Below are 25,125 nucleotides of genomic sequence, written 5' to 3' on the forward strand. Positions count from 1 at the left end.
AAATGCACACACAGACATATCACAAGAGCTTCTAGCCGTGCTGAACTTCCTTCTCTGCCTCTCAAATACGCCCATAGATCTTTCGTCTTCAGACTTCTGGATGTGCTGGTTCCTCCGCCTAGAGCATCCTTCTCCCAATCCTTCTTCCCTCCTCCATTATCTGTTTAATTCCTAATCACCCTACAGGTTTCCTCATCAGCATCACTTTCTCTGAGAGACCTTCCCAGACCCCCCTAGACTGAGCTATGTACTTCTCTATGCTTCCACAGCACCTTGGACTCCCACCAGCACAGGACCTATCACCCTGAATTGGTTTTTTTTCCCCTTAATTTTTTAAAACCACTGTTTAAACCATGCATTATGCCAGGACAGGGGCTGAACTTGCCTTATTCACCCTGACATCCTTGTTACCTAAACAAAGAAGGTGAGAATCACTTAGCTCATTTGTGAATAATGACAGCACAGTTCCTTTGACACAGGGCTCCACCTCCTGGCCATACTCTCCCACCCAAGGTGGGTCGTGACCTGCTTTTGGTCTGTCCCCTCCGCTGGACGTATCCAGAACGCCGACGGACTGATAGCACCACCTTGAGAGGAGGCAGCGTTACATAAGTGAGCCGACACTGGCTTCTGTGTACTGACTCCTAAACATCGTTTCTTTCTTCACATTGGCTGAGGCCCATCAGTCCAAATCCCCACTAGTGCCAAACTCAAACTTTTATACATCCAGTTATTTTAAACATAGCCTAAACAAGCAGACACTTTTGCCACCTAGAGCGTGCCTGCTTTGCACACCCTGTGAAACTGTGCCGAGACCTACTAGCTGCAGACAGACACACCTCAGGGCGACAAAGACCCCACGCCACGGCAGCCCTTCGGTGCTGGGACTCAAAGCCTCGGGGGCATGGTGTTAAGCCACATCATCTAGACACCCCCTCCTCCCTGACTCCACTCTCCTCAGGCTCTCTTGCCCTCCTCCCTTTCCGAATGGGGACACCCCCCACAGTACGGCCTCTGGACCTCCACAATACAGTCCCTCACACCGTGAGGGATTTCCCCTGAGCTCAGCCTGCCAGAGCATCACCCAGATAAAGCTGCTACACTACTGCCACCTCCGTGCCCAAGTCTTTTCCACCTCCTGCCCAAGTCTTTTTCCTTGATCAGCTACAGAACCCCTTGAGTGCCTTACAGGTAGAAATCTGAGGGATTCTGTGCATTTATAATTTCTTTGTAGTCCCAGTTTGATAACTTCTAATAAGCTATTAAGGCAAGGGCACCCCACTCCAGTACTCTTGCCTGGAAAATCCCATGGACGGAGGAGCCTGGTGGGCTACGGTCCATGGGGTCACTAAGAGTCAGACAGGACTGAGCGACTTCACTTTCACTTTTCACTTTCATGCATTGGAGAAGGAAATGGCAACCCACTCCAATGTTCTTGCCTGGAGAACCCCAGGGACGGGGGAGCCTGCTGGGCTGCCATCTATGGGGTCGCACAGAGTCGGACACGACTGAAGCAACTTAGCAGCAGCAGCAGCAATAAGCCTTGTAACTGTAGCTTTAAACTCATCATTTCGTTTAGTCAGTATTGTTCCTAAAACCTCATCTTCACCTGCAGAACTCCTTTCTAGCAATTCAGGACAGCCTCCTAGTTCTCATGACCCTGGTCACCCAACTCAAAGCCTACTGGACTTTCTACCCCTGGCTTCTATTCTCCTGTCTTGGACAATAATTTGGGACTAGCTGTATTTGGCCGATCCATCTTTACGGCCCTGGAACTATACCTTTAGCCATGGATGCTATAAGGAGTTCTTGAACTGAAGCTCTATGAAATTTCTGGTTTCCATCCCTAAGATTCTAATGTTCATAATTTTTGCAGCAGAACTGCCAGGAACATGGCTGGAGACAGACTCCAGGGTAAAGAGCACGAGAGCAAATAGTATTTATGTTCTTGTTCATAGGTCTGCAGACGAGGAAAGAGATTTGTTAGCATGATAAGATCTCGTGTCTTGATTTTTTTTTTTTTTTAATTTATTTGTAAGGACACTGAGTGAGCCTGAGATCCTGCTAAGAAATGCTGGAAGGAAATAATTCATCATCCACGCTTCTGAAGGCTGAGTACATTTTCTTAGTGAATTTTAACTACCCAAAAAAATCCAGAAGTAAGGTCTCACTTCCCACAAATCAAACAGTGCAGTGGACTAGAAATGTTAACACACGTAACCTAATCATTTTTCCCTTAGGGATATCAACCCAAGTTCAGACTTTAACCACTGAGGACTGTTGGCTACGGAGAATGACCGAGAATCTAAAAAGAAGGCCACAGGAGATGGGATAATTAGAGAGGCGAGTATAACCACAGAGGCTACAAGTGACAGTCTCAGATGACTTGCTCTAGGGGTCTGCTGGTTGAGTGGTCCCGTCTACCTATCCTCCAGGCTGCATAAGAAATTTTCACAGAACAAGCTACTCTAATCTTTGCATCTTTCTCTGGCTTCAGAGGCATCAACATCTGACAAATATGTACACAGAAGCCTTTGCTGCTGGGGAAAAGTTCTCAGGTGGTGTCTGTCAGAAAAATAAGCTCCCCACCCCGACCCCCTCAAAACTTGACAACGAACATCTGGCCTCCAAGTTTCAGTAGCCACTCAAAAGTCTTTTTCTTCCCTTTTTCTCAAAAGTCTGGGTCCTAAAAGAAAGTGAAGCCCCAAGCAAAGGGGGCTGCCACAAAGAAATCGCCTCAGAAAATGAGAAGAGATCTTTTCCCAATAAGAGGAAGCAGTGTTCTCAGCTTCTCACAGCTTCACTCAAAACAGACACACTGATCTAAATGGGAAGGAAATCCAAAAAAGAGGGGGTATGTGTATAGCTGATTCACTTCGCTGTATAATCCAAATGACAGTAACTACATTGCAATAAAAATTTTAAAAACAGATACACTGGGACAAGCATACAAGTATGAGACATTCAAAGAGTACATACATACACACATTCATACAAATAAAACGTGAGTGCACACACATGCACACACACACACTCTCATATACACTCTCTTCAACTTGTGAGAAAGCAAAGGACCATACAATCATGGAGAAGTTATGGTCAGGAGTGGAGAATGGGCAAGAAAGCACATAGTTGGGAATGATGATTTGTAATAATGAGAATAAAAAGTCACAGAAAGACTGGCTCTCAAGCGTTATCTCACAGCTAACCTCACAGGCCCGTTTTTAAATGTCTCCCTTTCTTGACATGTGCGTAGTAACCAACTTTCCACTCCATCAGGCTTCTGGGAAAACTGCTGCTTTTCCAATAAAAGGTAAAGCTGATTTGAAACTCACCTTTAACCTTTGTGTCTTCCAACTTTTTTCTTCTTATAATGCCTGAGACATCGTGAGACCACAAGCTACAGAGAGCTAGAAGGAGCCTGGGTCACTTGTAACTCCCTAAAGAAGCTACACTTCCCTGGTGGCTCAGATGGTACAGAATCTGCCTGCAATGCAGGAGACCCAGGTTCGATCCCTGGGTTGGGAGAAGGGCATCGCAACCCACTCCAGTAAGAAGCTGCACCAGCACTGAGCTGCCCATCCTTCCATCTCTTGTTATGTGAGAAAAACAACTGCCTACGTGGTCGTGCTACTGCTGCAGTCAGGTTTCCATCATGTGCAGCCTAAATGGGGCTACGACAGTCAGTAAGAGAGAAATCTGGTCCAACGCTTTGGCCACCTCATGCAAAGAACTGACTCACTGGAAAAGACCCTGATGCTGGGAAAGACTGAAGGCAGGAGGAGAAGGGGACGACAGAGGATGAGATGGCTGGATGGCATCACCAGTTCGATGGACATGAGTTTGAGCAAGCTCCAGGAGTTGGTGATGGACAGGGAAACCTAGCATGCTGCAGTCCATGGGGTCGCAGAGAGTCAGACATGGCTGGGCGACTGAACTGAATTGAAGCAAGAAACTCTGTCCCTACCTCTACGAGCCTCACTCTCAAAAATAAAGGGTCAAGAGTGACTCATTCATTAACATGAAAGGCCAATGAAACAAAGGAGAAAGCAGGAGCCTGGAAGGAGGAGCAATGCAAAGAGAAGAGCTGCCCCCTTCAATCACATTAGCAACATCATCAGTGAGTTAGAAGAACTGTCCCCTTCAAACACATTAGTAACATCATCAGTGAGTTAGAAGAACTGTCCCCTTCAAACACATTAGTAACATCATCAGTGAGTTAAGAAAAGCTACCATGATCCATGAAAACAGAAGGCTAGGAAAGACCAACACTGGAAGAACAAAAAGAGCTCATGAAAATTAAAACTGCTAAAAATTAAAAAAGAAAAAGAAATAGATGGATTAAGAGGAGACAGTTGAGAAAATAGCCCAGAAAACAGAGTTGGGGGGAGGGGGGAAGATAAAAAAAGAAAAGAAAAAGTATTAGAAAATTAATGGTCCAACAACTGAATGAGAGGCATCAAAGAAAGAGCTAAAAAATTAAAATTAAATTATGGAAGTAAGGAAAGCATTAGCAAAATAATTCAAGAATATTAGCCAGAATTAAAGAAAATGAGCTTCTTTTTTCGAAAGAACCTCTATCCAGTTCAAATGATGAAAATATAACAGTCCCAAACCAGAACATAACATTATGAAATTTTAGAGCATTCCAGACAAACAGAGGGCATCCCCGATGGCTCAGCAGGTAAAGATTTCGCCTGCAATGCAGCAGACACAGGAGACATGGGTTCAATCCCTGGGTGGGGAAGAACCTGGAGGAGGCAATGGCAACCCACTCCAGTATTCTTCGCTGGAGAATCCCATGGAGAGGGAAGCCTGGTGGGCTACAGGCCACGGGGTCGCAGAGAGTCGGACACAACTGGGTAACTAAGAACACCTGGACAAAGAGAAGACTTTAAAAGCTCCCAGAAAGGAGGCTCAAAAGTGAAATTTCATACGAAAGATGCAGAAAATGAATGACATCAGACTCAACTGCAGCACCACAAGCCGGAAGATGACGGGGCAACGCACTCAAAAAGCTGGGGAGGAAAAATGATTTCCAACCATGAGGACCACACTTCACCACCTTTTAAAGAGCATGAAGAGGGCAGAATAAAATCATTTCAGACATGTAGAAAATCCCTAACTGACCTCCCCTGTACATTCTTTCAGAAAGGTTACTGGGGGATATACTTTGTCAAAACGGGGGGAGCAACTAAAAGAATACATGTATGCCGGGGAACAAGCCTCCGACACACACAAGAAGCAAAAGGAATCCCCAGGATAACGAAGAAAGGAATTTCCCTGGACAGCAGTTAAGCAGCAGGCGTGGAAATCAACAAACCCAGATGGAGACAGGACAGAAGGCTCCTGGGAAGGCGTAAAGAGGCCCAGCATCTATCCTGCTGTGTTCAGGGAATTAACTCCCCATCTGACAAGTCCTTGTCGTGGGTGCGATCTTCCTACTGGAAAAGTGGACTCTGCCAGACACTTGCCTCCCCAGACTCCCCTGCACTCCACTTAGGCTCTGCCCTTTAGACAGGGACACTCTGGTGGCACTGCCACTAACAATGGCACCCCAAGGCCAGTGCCTATGTGGACAGTTCGGGGTACAGAGAGTGGTGCCAGCGGAGGCTGTGCTGAGGGCAGTGGCCCCCTCACAGAAGAGCTCAGTGGCATATTCTGGGCTTGGATTCCTGGCTGCCTGCCCCGAATTCAGGTGTCCAGCCCTCCCTGTGATTCTGTGAACTACCTACCTACCCATTTTCCTTTGAAGGCATTTGATTTTCTGCATCAATCATCCAAAGTTGGTTTTTTGCTACTTCCAAGGAAGAAACTGACTGATTAAGAAGTAGATACTAGAGGGGAAAGCTAGGAAATCTTGATTATCCGGATTCCTGGAGGCTTAAGGCAGTAAAAATCCAGCTAGTGATAATCAGCGAGACTCTGGAAGTTCCGCGCACTGTGTTGAAATGGCTAATCAAATCGTAATTGTGTGTAATCACCTAGAAAGAAGCAGCTATTGAAAGCGAGGCTCTGAGCGACCAAGGGGACACTTCCACGGAAAACTGCTGTGGTGGAAACCATGCTATCCTAATCAGATCTTCCTCCAGGAAGGAAGAGCTTGTTATCCCAGTCGACGGAAATGTGACCAGAAAAACTCTCAGCTGTTAGCTGCTTTGGGGACTGCCTCCACGAGAAACCTGCCTCATCCAAGGTCATACCCCTTTCTGACATAGCCCACATCCAGTGGCTAAAGGACACGTGGGCCTAAAGGCTTGTCTCCTTCATTTCATTTAGGACAACTCTTAAGGATACACTGGGGTCACAAAGAGTTGGACATGACTGAGCGACTGAATTGAATATTACAAGAAAACTACATATCAATATCTCTCATGAACATACACGCAAAAATTCTCAACAAAATATTAGCCAACCAATCCATCAATATATAAAAACAATTATACACCATGAAAAATGAGAGTTATCCAAGTATGCAAGACTGATTCAACATCTGAAAATCAGTTAATGCAATCCATCACATCAACAAGCTAGAGAAGAAAAAATGGGTAATATCAATATATGCAAGAAAGAAGCATTTGACAAAATCCAACACCCATTCATGATAAAAAACTCTCATCAAACTAGGAATAGAAAGGAACTTCCTCAACTTAGTAAAAAAAAAGCATCTACAAAAAACCTACAGCTAACATAATACTTAATGGCAAGAAAATAGAATCTTTCTAGTTTGAGACTGAATTAAAAACATCATACTTGATAGTGAAAATCAGGAAGAAGGCAAAGCTGCCCCTTCTCACCATTCCTTTTCCATATAATACTGGAAGTCCTATATATTTTTGGAAGGAAGAAATTACTTTTGCTTAAAGATGACATGAGTGTCAATGTAGAAAATCCCAAAGAAACAATTACAACAACAACAACAAAAAATCTCCTGGAATAAGAGATTGTAGAAAGGTTAGGGAAGACAAGGTTAATATATTAAAGTCAATCACTTTCCTATTTACTGACAATAAACAAATAGAATTTGAAACTAAAAACATAGTACTATTTACATTAATACCAAAAAATATTTAGGTAAAAATATGAGAAAATATATGCAAGTTATATATAAGGAAAATTATAAAAGTCTGAAGGAAAACTATAAAGGTCTGAAGGAAAACTATAAAAGTCTGAAGAAAAACTGAAGTCTGAAGAAAAAGAAATTGAAGAAAAACTAAATAAATAGCCAGTTCATGGAAAGAAAAGCTCACGATATCAAGATATTCATTCTTCCATACTCCATCTATAGATTCAATGCAATCCAAATAAAAACCCTAGCAAGTTATTTTCTGGATATCAACAAACTGATTCTAAAGTTTATATGCAGAGGCAAAAGACTCAGAATAATCTACCTGCATTGGAAGAAAAGATGAGAGGTGAAGGCCTGCACCTATCTGCCTTCCTTTCAAGACTTACTTTACTTTCAAGACTTACTTTAAAGCTACATTAATCAAGACAGTGTGATATTGGTGAAAGAAAAAACAAAAAGATCAACGGAACCAAGTAGAGAGCCCAGAAATAGACTCATCAATATAAATCAGTCAATCGATCTTTGATAAAGGAGCAAAGACAATACAATGGGGAAAAGATAGTGTTTTTAACAAATGGTGCTGGAAGAAATTCATGTCTAATTTCTTACACCCTTCACAAAAATTAACTTGAAATAGCTCATAGACCTAAACATAAAACACACAATTATAAAACTCTTAGATGATAACACAGGAGAAAGCCTAGGTGACCTCAGACATGGTGGTGACTTTTTAAGATATAACACCAAATGCAAGATCCATGAAGGAAATAACTGATAAGCTAGACTTTATAAAAATTAAAACTTTTGCTCTGTTAAAGTCACTGTCAAGAAAATGAGAAGATAAGCCACGGACTGGGAGAAAATATTTGAAAAGAGACATCTGGTAAAGGATTGGCCTCTAAGATATACAAAGAACCATTAAAACTCAACAATTAAAAAAGGAAGAATCCAATTTAAAAACGGGCAAAGATCTGAATGGACAGCTCACCAAAGAAGATATGCAGAGAGCAAATAAGCATATGAGAAGATGTTCTACATCATGTTACTAGAGAATTGCAAATTAAAGCAACAATAAGATACTGCTACACAGCTATTAGAATGGCCACAATCCAAAATACTGACAACACCAAATACTGACAAGTATGTGAAACAGGTTCTCATGCTTTGTTGGTAAGAACACAAAATGATACAACCACTTTGGAAAACTAAAAAAAAAAAAAAGCTAGTTTGGGAAAAAACCACCAGTTTGTCAGTTTCTAGCAAAAATAAACATATTCTTACCATAAAATCAAGCCCTTGTGGTTATTTATTGGTATTTACTCAAAGGACTTGAAAACTTACAGGCACATAAAAACCTGCATGTGGATGTTTGTAGCAAATTTATTCATAACCGCGAAGCTTAGAATCAACTGAGACATACTTCACTAGGCAAACAGATAAACGCTGGTACATCCAGATAATATTATTCAGCATTAAAATTAAATGAGCTATCAAACCATAAAAAGACATGGAGGAGCCTTGAGTTGCATATTACTGAGCGACTGAACTGAGCTGAACTGAACTGAGAGATGTCAACCTGAAAAAGCTACATACTGTATGATTCCAACTACACAACATTCTGGAAAAGGTAAAAGTATGGAGACATTAAAAAGAACAGCGGTTGCTGGGGATTAAAGGGGAGGGAGCAATGAACAGAGCGCTGGGGATTGTCAGGGCTCTGAAACTTCTCTGCTTGTATCAGAGCGGTGGACACATCCTGCACAGCCCGCGGACTGTATATAACACTGAGTCAGATCTAATACACAGAGGGACTCTGGGCGATGGCGTGTCGCTGTACGTTTATCGCCGGTAACATGTACTCTGGTGGGAACACTGATACTGCGGGAGGCTATGCACGTGCGGGTCAGGGGACAGATGGGAAATTCCTACACTGAGCTATCAGTTTTGCTCTAATCCTAAAGCGGCTCTAAGAATAAATTTTTTTTATTTAAAAAAAAAAGGAATGATAAACCCTAAGATCAGGTTACTTTGTGCAGGGGGGGGGAAAAGTGATGGAATTGTGGGTACAAACTAAGGACTTCTAGGATTCTGGTTAGTTCTTCAGTTGAGTGATAAGTGCCCAAATGGATCACTGATGACTTTTTGGCCACTGGAGTTACCACCCTTAGCTCTGACCTTAAGAGTACTAGCTGTCTGAGACAACAGCTCTTCCTTACTGTTTAAGCACCATTTCAAGTTTTGCTATCCAGTTTTCATAGTTAAAATCATCCAAATGGATAATCTCCTAATTTGGATGCAGTACAATTGGGATCTGATTTAGCACAAGCCATCATTTAATCCTATTTTGTTTGCCTAAGTGTATCATTAAAGCCTTAGATTATTAGTTACTTCTAACTGTGAAAAAAAAAAGATTTTCTTTGGGAAGAAGAGACTCTCTTTAAAACAACTCAGCATTCTCCCAATCCTGAAAGGCATCTTCCTTTAAAACATTCTGATTAAGCCTGTGTGATAACAAGGGCAATCAAGACTTCTCTTTAAAAAACAAAAAAAATCTATAAATCACCAAATAGATATGAAGTCAGGCCATTACTCTTGCCCCCGGCAGAGAGCAGCTTAATCTGACCGGAAGATCACCCATTTCCCATTGGAGCCCCAGGCTGGAGGTCAGACCACACAGCTGAATTCAGCCACCACGGAAGCTCTTGAAAGGAACACAAACAAAGAAACGGGAGATTTTGTTCAGAAAGGAGCATGTTCTCTGCTGTTTTTGCCAGAGGAATAAGCAGTGGCATTACACGGAGAAATCTTTTACTAGAGACTTAATAGGGTGTCCTGCTGAGGAAATAAGACCTGCACCCCACCTACATGCAGATATAAAGAAATGAGTGCTGTGCTTGGTTGCTCAGTCGTGTTCAACGCTTTGCGACCCCATGGACTGTAGCCTGCCAGGCTCCTCTGTCCATGGGGGTTCTCCAGGCAAGAATATCAGAATGGGTTGCCATGCCCTCCTTCAAAAGAAATGGGTAGATAAGAAATAAGGGCCAACAGAGGGGCCTACATGAGCATGTACCATTAATTCTATCTACCAGACATGGTTTCACTTATCCTTCCAAAAAATCCTGCAAAGGTGAGTCTGCTCATTGAACAGGTGAAGATGCACAGTTGCAGCAAACTGTCAAAGGCTGCCCACTAGCGGCTGATAGAGCCGAGGTTCAAACCTATAGCTGACTGTGAACGGGTAAAGAAAACGTGGTGTACGTATTTTATACAAATACACACACACACACACACACACACACACACACACACACTGGAATATTACTCGGCCATAAAAAGAACGAAATATTGCCATTTGCAGCAACATGGATGGACTTAGAGATTATCATACGAAGTGAAGTGAGCCTGAGAAAGACAAATATCATGATATCACCTACGTGAAGTTACAGGCACTCAGTCATGTCTGACTCTTTGTGACCCCACAGACTATACAGTCCACGGAATTCTCCAGGCCAGAATACTGGAATGGGTAGCCTTTCCCTTCTCCAGGGGATCTTCCCAACCCAGGGATCGAACCCAGGTCTCCCGCATTGCAGGCAGATTCTTTACCAGCTGAGCCACCAGGGAAGCCCAAGAATACTGGAGTGGGTAGCCTATCCCTTCTCCAGGGGATCTTCCTGACCCAGGAATTGAACCACGATTTCCTGCATTGCAGGTGGATTCCTTATCAACTGAGCTATCAGGGAAGCCCAATATCACCTATATGTGGAGTCTAAAAATGATGCCAATGAACTTTTGTCAAAATAGGAATACACTCACAGACATAGAAAACAAACTTATAGTTAAGGGAAAATTGAGGGGAGGGATAAATTACTGATTTGGGATTAACAGACACACACTACTACACATAAAGTAGACGATCAACAAGGATCTACCAGGAACTATACCCAACGGCGCCCCGCTCCAGTGCTCTTGCCTGGGAAATCCCATGGACAGAGGAGCCTGGTGGGCTGCAGTCCATGGGGTCGCGAAGAGTCGGACACTACTGAGCAACTTCACTTTCACTTTTCACTTTCATGCACTGGAGAAGGAAATGGCAACCCACTCCAGTATGCTTGCCTGGAGAATCCCAGGGACGGGAGAGCCTGGTGGGCCGCTGTCTATGGGGTCGCACAGAATTGGACACGACTGACGTGACTTAGCAGCAGCAGCATACTCAATATTTGTAATAACCTATAAGTGAAAAGAATCTGAAAAAGAATTTATCTACACACACATGTGTGTGTGAGTGTATACATACACACATGGGCTTCCCTGCTGGCTCAGTCAGTAAAGAATCTGCCTGCAATGCGGGAGACCTGGGTTTGATTCCTGGGTCAGGAAGATCCCCTGGAGGAGCACATGGCAACCTACTCCAGTATTCTTGCCTGGGGAATCCCCATGGACAGAGGAGCCCAGCCTGGCGGGCTGCAGTCCATGGTGTCGCAAAGAGTCGGACACGACTCAGCAACTAAGCACAGAGCGCACGTGCGTGCGTGCTCACGCTCGCGCGCACACACACACATATATGTACAACCAAATCACTTTGTTATACACCCGAAACTAATACAACGTTGTAAATCAACTACACTTCAATCTGAAAATAAAGCCTGTATCTGTCTGACTCTAAAGCTTTATACTCTGCTTTACATCCTATACGAAAACAAGGATGACTACAGAACTCGGTCTTACAGCACCAGCTCTTAGCAGGGACTCCTGTCAAGTGCAATGCTGGCCACACCAGGAAGATGCAGACCCAGCTGAGCTTAGCAGGAATTCCATCAGGAAGAGGGGCTGCTACCATCCTTGGCTCCCAGCCCACAAACCTGGCCCTAACCTCTGTCGGCCACTTCACTCATGCGTCATCTTGGCCACAAGAGGAACATGGTTAAAAAATACAGGGTTTGCTGAAGGCAACCACACCCCTGTCTGCTCTCTGACGAGCTTCCCCGTGAAGCTCGCTCCTGACGCTTGCTCTACCACCGGCGATCTCACCAGTTACCTAAGGTCCAGCTCGAGACGGCCCTCAGGAGGGAGGCACTGCTGTAGATGGCATGCATGTACATGAGATGCACCATCAGCTCTGCCAGCCACCAGTAGAAGAGGAGACGGCCCAGCCCCAAGGCAAGGATGGAAAGGCTGGTCTTCGGCGAGCTCTGCTCCTGCTGCTGCATCTAAAGGGGAAACGAAAGAAGTCATCGGATGGCACCACCATTTTTAAAACCTTTCAGAGTCCCCCAGACAACGTTTTTTATAACTTCTCATTATCGCTGTTATCTCCGAATGGAGAGTTTGTTTAGTTTGCCTTGGGAACACTCAGTGCTCTTGGGTGAAAAGAATCATGTCTGACAAATCTCATATGATACCACATATACGGGCAATCTTAAAAAATGATACAAATGAACTTATTTAGAAAACAGAAACAGACTCACAGACATAGAAACCAGGCTTATGGTTACCAAGGGGGAAAGGGGGGCGGGGGGAGGTGGATAAATAAACAATTTGGGATTAACAGACACACACTACTATATATAAAATAGGTAACAGACAAGGACCTAGTGTATAGCACAGAGAACTATATTCAATATCTTGTAATAACCTATAAAGGAAAAGAATCTTAAAAAGAGTAAACAAGTAGACAGCTAGTGGTAAAGAACCCACTTGCCAGTACAGGTGACATAGAGACGTGGGTTTGATCCCTGGAGGGGGTGAAGATCCCCTGCAGCAGGGAATGGCAACCCACTCCAGCGTTCTTGCCTGGAGAATCCCATGGACAGAGGGGCCCGGCGGGCCACAGTCCACGGGGTCACAAACAGTTGGACATAACTGAAGTGACTAAGCACAAATAACTGAATCATTTTGCTGTATACCTTAAACGACTGCCAACACTGTAAATCACATTATATTTCAATTAAAGTTTTTTAAAAGTCACGTCCGAGTTAGAATACTCTGTCCCAGAGTAAGAATATAGCTTGTGGGGGCCGCAAGCTAGCCCAACGCAGAAAACCGAGAAGGGGTTCTGCACCCTTCACCCCTGCAAAAATCCAGGGCAGAGGGCCATTCCTGATGTATCCTAGACCAACACACAAAAACAACAGAGAGACTTCCTTGGTGCTTTAGTGGCTAAGACTCTGCACTCCCAGTGCCAGCGACCCTAGTGTGATCCACACTCAGGGAATTTAGATCCTTTATGCTGCAATGAAGACCCAGCGCCATCAAAAAACAGGCCAAAGCAAACAAACGAAAAGCCAAGAGAGCGTATATAAGTTTTCTGGATGTTACACTGACATGATTTTATTAGGCTGAAGGCTGCCTTGAAATGCAGAGGGGAAGTGGATGCCTTAACTGTGAGCTTGTAGCTGCACACATTGGAGGGCAGAAGATACGCACTCGATTCAGCCTTTGACAAGTACGGCTCCAGACACCACAAAAACAAGGGAGGCCCGGCCCTGGGGAAACTGATCTGGGCGTGCTTCTCTGACTTCTCCTCTCCTCTAACCATCAGGGCACACTGAGCCCCACTGCAGCCAGGAGAGGCTGCAGGCACAGCCCTGAGAGGTGACGGGTGACCTACACTCCCAGGAATTCATTTTTATTCCATTCTTGAGCATACAGTCTACCACAGTCTCAAACTGTCCTCTTCCAGCAAGAAGCCAGACCAAGAAATTCGGGCTGGCACAGTGAAACTGCAATCACCTGCGTGGATGGCTTTCACCCTCTGGTCATCTGCTGGGTTAGCTACACCCAGGAAAGCTGTTGGTTTTACTTTTTTAACGTAAGCCGATCAAACTACAGGAATTTCCTTTTTCTTTTCGTTTTCTTCAGCTCACTTGAGAAAGATAACGTGTTAGGAAACGAAAGTATTAATAACTGCTTTGAAAGATCCATGCCACCAGGTTTGCCAGGGGAAGTGCTGGCTGGCGAGGTTATCCAGGGAGCTAAGCCTCGGTTTGCAGTCTGGCATGGATCACAGTTCACTGTAATTACAGCCACAGCCAATGCAACGCCCCCCACCCCCCTTCCCTTCTCCAAGAATAACTGAGGGTGGTTTTCATCTGAATCCTTACCTCAAGCGTGCCCGCTCTGCGAGACCCTACAAAGTCCACAGCAGAGCATCAGTGAACCAGTGGATGGCAAAATCCTCAGTTAAGAGACCCCTGACCTGCCTGATCCCTTGTGTCTGCATTACTTGAGAAGAAAAAGGAAATCACGCAAAGGTCCAACAGTAGGGGCTTGGGGCTTGGTTACATGCATGCGCGCACCTCAATCATACATAGTCACAAAAACACTATTTTTCGATACCAATCTGCATAAATCATGAAAGGCTGGAGAGAGAGAGACACCAAAATGGCAGCAGTGATGATAATCTTTGGATGCTAAGGGTCTTCGGTTATTTTAAACTGCTACTATGTTTGTTACTGGAGGGAAAGTAATGAAAGTTTCCAATAGCGTGAAGGCATTGGTCCTCTCCACTAGAGAGACAAGCGCTCTGCTTCTGCACCCTTCTTGTCAAAAATGCTTTGGGGAGCGCGGCATCCTCGACGAGAAGCCCTGCCTCTCTCTCTCTTCTGAGCCAGCCCCATCTTTATTTCTCCTTACCGTCCCACTTTGGGGCTTCCCCGGCAGCTCAGTGGTAAAGAACCCACTTGCCATTCAGGAGACTCAGGTTCAATCCCTGGGTCGGGAAGATCCCCTGCAGAAGGAAATAACAACCTACTCCAGTATTCTCGCCTGGAAAAACGCACAGAAAGAGAAGCCTGGTGGGCTACTGTCCATGGGACTGCAAAGAGTCAGACACAACTTCGTGATGAAACAACTACCTTCCCACCTCACTCAGAGATGTTCTTAGCTATATGCTAAGTTTCCCTTTGTTCAAAATCAATCCTTTTCTAGCTCAAAATTCAAAAAGACACATACACCCCAATATTCATTGCAGCACTATCTACAATAGCCAGAACATGGAAGCAACCTAGATATCCATCAACAGATGGATGGATAAAAAAAGATATGGTACATATATTACACAATGGAATATTATTTAGCCATTAAAAAGAACAAAATTGGGTCCTTTGAAGAGACACACAGACTGCCATACAAAGTGGAGCAAGAAAGAGAAAAACAAATACTGTCTAGGAAAGCAAATGCATTTGGACTTAATGAGCATCAGCAAATGAAGGAATAATGACAGAGTGTCCATCGGCCTGTGGCAGCTAGAACAGTTCACACCAAGGCAGTCAGCTGAGCCAAGACACAAGAGGCACCTAATTCCTCTCCAGGCCAGTGGGCAGGGCCTTTCTTGGTGCCAGACTTTCGGAGGAAAGCAGCTTCCCTGATTGAACATGGTAACAACTCACAAGCAGAACTGACCGAAGACCATCTTTGCACAACTGTCTCCAGCTTCTAAATAAGCAACAGTGCACATGACCTGCAGGCCCATGAGCAAACAGCTAAGCCCCAGCTCAGGTCCCCTGAGGACCAGACCTGCACCTGTGGTCGCGAGGCATCACTGGGTGTGCAGTCCTGTCCCCGGGAGCAGAGAAGAGACAGGAGAGCCTCTGCCGGATCAGGACAAAGGGTCCCGCCAGGCGATCGGGAAGGTAAGTCTGGCCAATCGCCTGCAGCTCAGGCGACCATGTGCCACGGGCAGCCCACAGGCCCTCCTTTCCTTCCCCACACAAGGCACCATCTAAAGGGACCCGAAGATCTGTAATTAGGAAGAGACACAAGGTGCGTGTGTCCCTGACTGGCTTCCAGCTAATGACTTACCTACCCTTCCCAGAGCCCAACTTCCTCCCCAGGCTGAGAAAGGCATAATTATGTGGCACCCTGGACCAGAAGGGCTGGACTTCTCTCTGCAGTGCTGCCTTTTTGATGCCGGATGCCTCCCCAGTCAGAGTATGAGAAATGTCTATTCCTTAAGCACACCGGCAAATGCAGCAGAAGGAAAACAACCCAGTTTTTCACTCTATTTTTACTTTAAAAAGAACGGATATCAGCTTTTCTTTAGAGTCGTGTCATTATTACAACCCCTGTATACCTTCCATCGAGTTGACTCCCTTTTATTTAAAAAACTGTATCTGTCCCTTGTCGATCCAGCAGGAAAAAAAGACACACCACACACAGCTCACCTAATGAGCAGGGCTGCTCATTATTCAGCTTCGGCAAGCAAAGCATTTCGCCAGAGATGTTTTAAACCGAGGGCAGTGCCAACCTTAAGACCACTGGAAACTGCCACCAATGGGAATTTTTAGTGAAGACTCCACGAAAAAACACACATTAACTCATCTGCAAAGTGCATTGTAAAACACATTATATTTTAAAAGCTCATTTCATGCAAATTGCATAAAAAGGAATATCAAAGCCTTTCAGAGATTTTCTAATGATTCAAGGTGACAGTTCTCAAAGCTGAAAGGTTCTTTCACACATGAATAATACCCACATTGGAGAGCACCAGAGAAGCCTTCCCCAGACACAACTGTTCAACCGAGTCACCCCCACCCCAGCCTCTGCACTTGGCTCCAGGGCACTGTAGCCCAAGTCTTGTTGCTTTATAATGAAGGAGTTTCTCTCCAGCCCACGGTCTCAGCCCATACCCCTTCCCCAGTAAATGATTCGCTAGTCAGACCCTCACTGCATCCAGACCAAGGCAGGTGGTACCCACTGGTCTCTGCCAGAACAGCGAATGGAGCCTGAAGTCGGGGTAGCGGCCGCAGGACTGGGACCTGGCCTGGCCAGCTTGAGTGTCCAGACCCGCACGTCCACACGTCACACTGCATCCTCACTCTAATTCCTGTGAGGGTCACCGAGCTGGCAACAAAGCTCCAGTCTTTATTTCCCCCACCCCAACGTGCACTCCATTAGCCTCTCTTTGCCTCCATGTTACTGTCTGTGAAGTGGGAATAACAAGTGTCTTACTCCTCGGGCTGTTGCTAGGATGAAACATGTTAGAACACGGAAAGCCTGGTTGGGGTGAGTGCTCAGTGAGTATTCCTCCTCACGGTTAGCATCACCGCAGGTGCCTTCTGGAGCTTACCCCAAACCCTGAGTGGTCTGCCTGGGACAGTGACTGCCAGCCCTGGTTGCTCAGGGACTGGGCCCACCCCTGTAGCCACTGCCTGTACCTATCCTCCGCTGACCTCCTCTGAGGCCTGGGATGGCCCCTGCCCAGAATCGTGCCCAGAATGGCCCCCACTGCCACCCTCATCTACCAGCTCGGACCCCCAGGGCCTCCGGTCTGGCATAAACAGATTTGAGTTCTCATCCGTGGGAGCCTCCCCAGGTGAGACCTGAAACCGGCCCCTGGTTCCCAGAGCAGAGTTCAGTTCAGTTCAGTCGCTCAGTCGTGTCCGACTCCCTGCAACCCCATGAACCGCAGCATGCCAGGCCTCCCTGTCCATCACCAACTCCCCGAATTCACTCAGATTCATGTCCATCGAGTCAGTGATGCCACCCAACCATCTCATCCTGTCATCCCCTTCTCCTCCTGCCCTCAATCTTTCCCAGCATCAGGGTCTTTTCCAATGAGTCAGCTCTCTGCATCAGGTGGCCAAAGTATTGCAGTTTCAGCTTCAACATCAGTCCTTCCAATGAGAACCCAGGACTGATCTCCTTTAGGAGGGACTGGCTGGATCTCCTTGCAGTCCAAGGGACTCTCAAGAGTCTTCTCCAACACCACAGTTCAAAAGCTTCAATTCTTCGGCGCTCAGCTTTCTTTATGGTCCAACTCTCACATCCATACATGACCACTGGAAAAACTAGCCTTGACTAGACAGACCTTTGTCAGCAAAGTAATGTCTCTGCTTTTTAATATGCTACCTAGGTTGGTCATAACTTCCCTTTCAAGGAGTAAACATATTTTAATTTTATGGCTGCAATCACCATCTGCAGTGATTTTGGAGCCGCTCCCCAAAAAAAGTCAGCCACTGTTTCCACATCTATTTGTCACGAGGTGATGGGGCCGGATGCCAAGATCTTCGTTTTCTGAATGTTAAGCTTTAAGCCAACTTTTTCATTCTCCTCTTTCACTTTCATCAACAGGCTCTTTAGTTCCTCTTCACTTTTTGCCATAAAGGTGGTGTCATCTCCATATCTGAGGTTATTGATATTCTCCCGGCAATCTTGACTCCAGCTTGTGCTTCCTCCAGCCCAGCGCTTATAAGGAGAGACCAAGGAAACAAGTGGGCTGCTTGGACTGGCAGGGCAGGGTTAATAACCCAGGGAGCTGACAGGCAGCCATCGTCGTGGGCGCCGCAACACCAGCAGATCTCTGCATCCACCGGCAGAATTTTAAAGTTGAAACAGAGGCCTTTTCTGGGTTTAGTCACGTGGGCAGTTCAGATGGTCTCAACGACACCTTCCTCTCTCAAGGTCAAAGCTATGCCCCAGAAATGGCTCCCAGCCTGGGAATCATGGGCGGAAAGTACATTCCAAGGGCAGGGGAGGGGTGAGGAGCCTCTGACTGCCCAGGTCCAGACTGTGGGTCAACCAGTGATCCCAGCCTTTCAGTGACCTCCTCCAACAACATACTCCATAAATGACACTCAGTTTTGGATAACAGTAACGACAATATCAGAGTGCACAACACATCAAGCCACGTTACCTAGACGAAATCATTTAGTCCTTACAACAATCCTATCTAGGGGGTATTATTATTTTTCCCATCATACTGATCAAAGGAAATGCAGTCACAAATAAGGTGAGTAACTCACCAAATGCTCTCAAGCCAAAGCAGAGCAGGGATTCAAACCCTGTAACTAAAGGGCTGGGCTCGGGAGTTTTGCTCTTAACCATCAACCACATTCCCTATTTAAGCACTGTCTTTCCCTCAGGGCTTCCCTCATAGCTCAGTTAGTAAAGAATCTGCCTGCAATGCAGGAGATCCTGGTTCAATTCCTGGGTTGGGACAATCCTCTGGAAAAGGGATAGGCTACCCACACCAGTAATCTTGGGCTTCCCTGGTAGCTTAGCTGGTAAAGAATCCACCTGCACTGTACGAGCCCTGGGCTCAATCCCTGGGTTGGAAAGATCCCCTGGAAAAGGGAAAGGCTACCCACTCCAGTATTCTGGCCTGGAGAATTCCACGGACTGTATACTCCATGGGGTCGCAAAGGGTCGGACACGACTGAACGACTTTCACTTTCTTCCCTGTGGGGCAGGAGCACAGCCCTCAGCAAGGAAAGTCCCCTCCGGTGCCCCCCAGCACACACAGCAGCTCCTCACTGCATGAGTCAGCCTGCTCAGAGAAGGATGGGGTGGCCCCAGGCTCCAAGCTCAGCAAATAAACAGCATTTCCTGCCTTTCCCTAGACCTCCCCCACGCTGTCCCCCACCTCACCCCTGGCTCAGTATCTGAGTTCCACAGACCCCTGGGAGAAACACAGACGGGGCCCATATTTCTGAGACTCCAAATGCCATTAGAGATGGCCTTTGAGTTAACACTGGGGCCTGTTGACAGGCCCAGCTTTCCCTGTTGGTGATTGATGCGTACACATATCACACGCCATGCATTACAGAGGCACCTCTTCTATGCTTGCTTCATCTTGGGCATGTAAAGTTACACACTAAAGGAAACAAAAACTGAGCGAAAGAAGTCTCCTTCGGGTGGACCTAAGGCTCTCATTTTAACCACCGTGCGGGGCTGAGTGGGTTTCCACAGTGAGGCTCTGCTGCCCCCTGGTGGCAAGTCTTCTCCTGTCCTTCAGAGACTGGGCGTGCTGGCCTGAGAGGCCAAGGACCAAAATTTCAACTCTTCTGTTTCCTGTGATGTTTACTCATTCGCACGAGCATTGTTCAGAGCATACCTTGCTTACAAGCTCTGCCGGCCAGCTTTCTTCCATCCCCTCCCAGTCTTTCCCCTCCCGGCGTCTCTGACGGAATCCTTTCACGCTATGAGGTCAGCTCCTTAGTAGTTTAACTGCTCTTCTTTTAGACCCGTTTTTCTCATAGGAGTTGAGTGCCCATAAACACCCCCAGCAACCACAGAAATCACTTGTCTTTTTCTTGCCCTGTAGCTTATTAACCATCTTGCCATTTCTAAGCTTACTCTTCCAGGAATTCTCCCAGATTACAGAGAAAGGCTTCAATCTGCCTCTTTGCGTTTCTGCTTTTGGCAACTGCTACCATTTTGAAAGGGGTAAAGAAAAAAAAAAGGAGAAAGAATAGACAGAGGTGCAGCCCAGAGTCTCCATACCTGAGGCTCTACTGGCAGAAACTCAAGAGAATGAGAGCCTGTGGCTAAGGATTCAGGTGAGCGATGCTCTCAGAGCTCGTCTCTGTTATGACAGATTCGGGACCCTGCAACCCGCCTCTCAAATTCCCTCCAGACTACAGGGGACGGTCAGAAAGGAGGAGACAAGAACTAACAAGAATGGTGATCTGCCAAACAGTGAAGTACGGATCCCACAGGAATAAGCTCCTTAATGGATAAGAGGCGGTTTGGAAAATAATTTGTTTCCTCTTAATGGGTTTAGTCTGTGTTTCTCTGAGAATTATTATCTGTCTTCAAGAGAAGGGTGGGGGTGTGCTGTGGATATTAAGCCCAAAAGCTACTGACTGCAATGTTAAAATTTGAAACTTACAATGGCCACGCCGTGTGTGCGCACTCAGTCGCCTCTGACTCTTTGCGACCCCATATACTGTAGCCCCCAGGCTCCTCTGTCCGCGGGATTTCCCAGACAAGAATCCTGGAGTGGGTTGCCATTTCCTTCTCCAACAACAAGGAGGTTGTGAAAGAGACAAAATGTGGATGAACTGAACCCACCCTACACTGGGCCTACCCCACCCCAATCTTCTTAGGAGGGCCCCCACCTCTGGAGAAGAAGTTCTTCTTCTAAAAAAACTTAGGAAAGTGATTCTCCACCTCGCAGCATCAGGACCACACTCAGGGCCCCCGCCCCCCGGGTTTCTGATTCAGTACGTCTGGGGCAGGGCCTCAGAATCTGCATGTCTGACAAGTTCCCAAGTGAGGCTGCAGCCACGGGTCCAGGGACCCCACTTTAAGAATCACTGAGTCGGTAGCCATTGAAAAGAGTGAAATAAGGCCACGTGCAGCGACACGGATGGACCCAGAGATAGTCACGCTGAGTGAAGTAAGTCAGACAGAGAAGGAAAATTATCATATGACATCCCTTCTATGTGGACTCTAAAAAGATAGGATAGAAATGAACTTACAAAACAGAAAGAGACTCACAGGCTTAGAAAACAAACTTATGGTTGCTGGGGGGGGAGAAATAGTTAGGGACTTTGGGAAGGTCATGTACACACTGCTGTATTCAAAATGGATAACCAGCAAGGGCCTATTGCATATCACATGAAACTCTGCTCAGTGTTACACGGCAGCCTGGATGGGAGACAGATTTGGGAGAGAATGACATGTGTATGTATGCTGAGTCCCTTCACTGTTTACCTGAAACTACCAGAGCATTGTTAATCGGCTATACCTCAAAACAAAATAAAAAGTTTAAAGTTTGAAAAAAAAAAATCACTGAGTTGGAAGATCAGCTGCCATCACTAGACCACCTCTGGCTTTTACACAACAACTTCAACCATGATTTTCAAACATGGATTTTAAATTCCTTCATGGCAAAAGAATGCTCCCAGGTAACCCAAATTGAAGTATGAGAAACCATATGCTAAACATATCAATACGTCTGCCTAGAATATCAATTTCTCTTAAACATTTGCAGAGGGAAAAAAAGTTTAATGATTTAACTGGCAATTTTTAAGCATTAAGTTATTGTTTAATGCAGAAATGTAATGTTTTGGATACAATGTGAAAATTTTAAGGCAAAATAAGGGATTTCTAAGCACCCTCCTATTTGTGCAGGGGGCACCTTTCGGGGTGCCCGCTCCAGAAATGTGAAACAGTGCTGCTGGCCCTGCTCTTCAACATGTCAAGGCCCCCCATGTGTGCACATGTGTATACATGTGTGTGCCTGCACACACATGTGCAAGCACTTACTATTCTCACCTCCATGAGGATTCTTTTGTTGGGGGGGTGGGGGCAGGAATATTCTTGGAGAAACCTTGTTTTTAGGCATCACTGATTACTCACACTTTGGGTGAATTAACCTAGTACACATCTTCCACGAGGCTGGCTGTGGAATGAGCGAAGGAATCCAAAGTAGGAGGGGAAATGAGGTGGGAATCATGAAGGCAGCTTGCTGTGAGCCTTGGACTAGGCTGCTGTCCAGGAGGTAGGCACGGTCCTGGGCAGAAAGAGACACCCAGACCTGCAGACACACCACTGCACTGCCTTCAAACCCCCTCCAACCTCACTCTGTCATCCCACCTAGGTCCCCCTGAACAATCCCCCAGCCACAGAAGAGCTACTTCAAAAGCAGTTTGCGAAAATAAAAGGGCACCAACTATTTGCCAACCAACCGCTTAGTCAGTGTCTCCTTCCATTTTCCCAGTAAGTCCATGAAAACCCGGGTTTCCTTCTCTGTGGCTGGCCTGCCTGGGATGCCCATGCCCAAGCTCCTGGCTGTGCCCAGCAATTATTTCTGGCTACCGCAGTCCACTGGGAATCTGGGTGGGGCCCCTACATGAGACACCGCGACCTTCATCCGGAGGCTAATCTCCCCACAGTGTTTCACTTCTTGTCAGAATTCACGACAACCATGTGTGTTGTACATTTGCGGGCAACCAAGTATGGGCTTCCTGGTGGCTCCGCGGTAAGGAATCCACCTGCCAATGCCGGAGACATGGGTTCAATCCCTGGGTCAGGAAGATCCCCTGGAGAAGGAAATGGCAACCCACTCCAGGATTCTTGCCCCGAGAATCCAGCGGACAGACGAGCCTGGCGGGCTACCAATCCATGGGGTTGCAAAGAGTCAGACACGACTGAGCGATTGAGCGACAATGTGAAAAGACTCACGAGTGACCACAGCAACAAGCACAGAAGCATCCCGGCAGGAACGCCTGTGCAGTCCTCGAAAGGCACTACCTGTGCGGTGAACTCCGGGAAGCTGAGGACGGGCCCGTTGTGGAAGACTGGGTAGTAGAAGACGTAGGCGAGCATCCAGGGGAGGGAGTAGGAGGGCCGCCCGGCCGGCGGGGGCCGCCAGCACAGCTCCAGGCTGAAGCTGGTGTAGCACAGACAACGCACGGCCAGCGTGAACTGCAGCAGGTAGCACTCGTTCTCGGTCGTGCACCACCCTCTCTGCGGAGTCACAAGCAGAGAACAGCCCTTGAGTGTCGCGGACAGACACCGTCCAATCTCCGGGGGAGGAGCTCTCGTCCACGGGCAGAGCGGCTGTCCCACCCCGGGAACCGAGAACCACCCAACAGCTGGTAAACGTCATGCATCATCAGAGCAAGCAGTTAACGAGCAGAAGAGTGTCCCTAACATCGGCCATCGGCTTCGCGTTAAGCCTGATGCAACAGAGGGCGAGGGTTTTCCCAGATACGCATCCGCGCATAGCAGAGATTAGCTACATCCGAGGGGTACTCTCAAAGCCCCTTTCCACAACTCTGAAGACACGGAGAGACCTATCCAGACAGATCTCGGGACTCTGGGGGCTCAGGTCCAGATCCCCGCAATAAAGGGAACCTTGCTATAAAATGAGTCACACAGTTTGCTTGGTATCCCATTTGCACATAAAAGCTAGGTTTACACTATTCTACAGCTTACTACAGGGGTCCCAAACCCCTGGGCCACAGGCCACTGTTGGTCTGTGGCCAGTTTAGGAACCGGGCTACACAGCTGGAGGGGAAGGGCCGGTGAGCTAGCTAAGCTTCACCTGTATTTCAAGCCACTTCCCACGGCTCCCCTTACTGCCTGAGCCCCACCTGCTGTCAGATCAGCGGTATTAGATATTCACAGGGGCGCGAGCCCTACTGTGAAGTGTGCGTGCCAGGGTCCGAGGCTGCACACTCCTTGTGAGAATCTGATGCCCGATGATCTGCGGTGGAGCTGAGCTGGTGACGCTGGTGATGGGGAGTGCACAGGAGTAAAGTCCACAAGAAAGGTGTGCCAGGAAATCAATTTGTTAGAAGAGTAATCCCCACAAGGCACAATAAAATGATGTGTGTCTGTAAACGTCACGTGGGATTTATGTCTTCAACATAATTTTCCTCTGGCTCTCTGTCATTAATTTGGCTTCACATGTAGTGGAGGATTATTTTCCAAACAAGCTTTAGAGACACATCATCAAAAGAAATAGTCCCTGCCTTCAATGAACCTGAATTCTCACACAGGAGACAGGTACACAAGACGGCATGAAATAAGAAATGACAAGTATGTACAAAACTAGGCGAAGAACAAAAGACCAAAAGCAACTGGGATAAAATCTTGAGACTACTGAGGGAGTAAAATTATGGATCATTTTATAATCTATTTTTCTACATTTTCCATATTTTCTAAAATATATATGTATTGTTTTTTAATGAGAAAACTAGGTGATGAAAATAGATACAAAAAATAGAATTGGGACAAAGGACAGAGTAGTTCATTTGACCCATGAGAGTCTTTCAAGACTTTACACAGAAAAATTAAGCACTGAACAGTGTTTCTACTCCATGTCCAAGACTTCAGCAGCCACCAAGAAAAATCAAGAAAACTGCATGCGTGAAAGTATGGAAACCCAGCGCAACTAGTTGCTGGTCATTTGCTCCCTCCTCTTTGGCAATAGTTTTCACACCACCAACATACATAATTTATTCACCACCAATGCCCATAACTGATGCTAGTGGTCCCCAAATAAGTGATCATTACAATCGGAGACTGTTTTGAATACTTGCCAGATCCCCCAAAAGTTAGACGTGGATTTGTTTTTATTTTTATCGCAAATCTGATTTTAAGCACACTTATTTAAATAATCAGGTAGCTTAATCGTTCTGGGAAGTTAAGTATCTTTTGTTAGGAGAGAGCTGCCACCTGACCTACTCACGCCAGTCTACTGGTGAGAGTGAAAAAAATTAAGAGAGCCTAACAACAGCAAAAAAAAAAAAAAAAAAAACTTGAATTTTCAAAATGCTACCATTTTTACAAAATTGCTTAACACATTATCTTGTTAGGTC

At 46.2% G+C, this 25,125-nt stretch overlaps 1 protein-coding gene across 1 annotated transcript in view; it reads right to left on the minus strand.

Moving 5' to 3' along the window:
• HHAT (hedgehog acyltransferase) overlaps positions 1 to 25,125 on the minus strand; it is a 340,320-nt gene that overhangs the window by 248,964 nt on the left and 66,231 nt on the right. The window contains exons 5-6 of the mRNA XM_052654045.1: positions 23,051 to 23,266; positions 12,108 to 12,279 (exon numbers count right to left, since the gene is read on the minus strand). Coding sequence (XP_052510005.1) covers positions 12,108 to 12,279; positions 23,051 to 23,266 — 388 coding nt within the window. The remainder of the gene's footprint in view (positions 1 to 12,107; positions 12,280 to 23,050; positions 23,267 to 25,125) is intronic.

The sequence above is a fragment of the Budorcas taxicolor genome, chromosome 16 (genome assembly GCF_023091745.1).
Source record: "Budorcas taxicolor isolate Tak-1 chromosome 16, Takin1.1, whole genome shotgun sequence".
NCBI classification, from domain to species: domain Eukaryota; kingdom Metazoa; phylum Chordata; class Mammalia; order Artiodactyla; family Bovidae; genus Budorcas; species Budorcas taxicolor.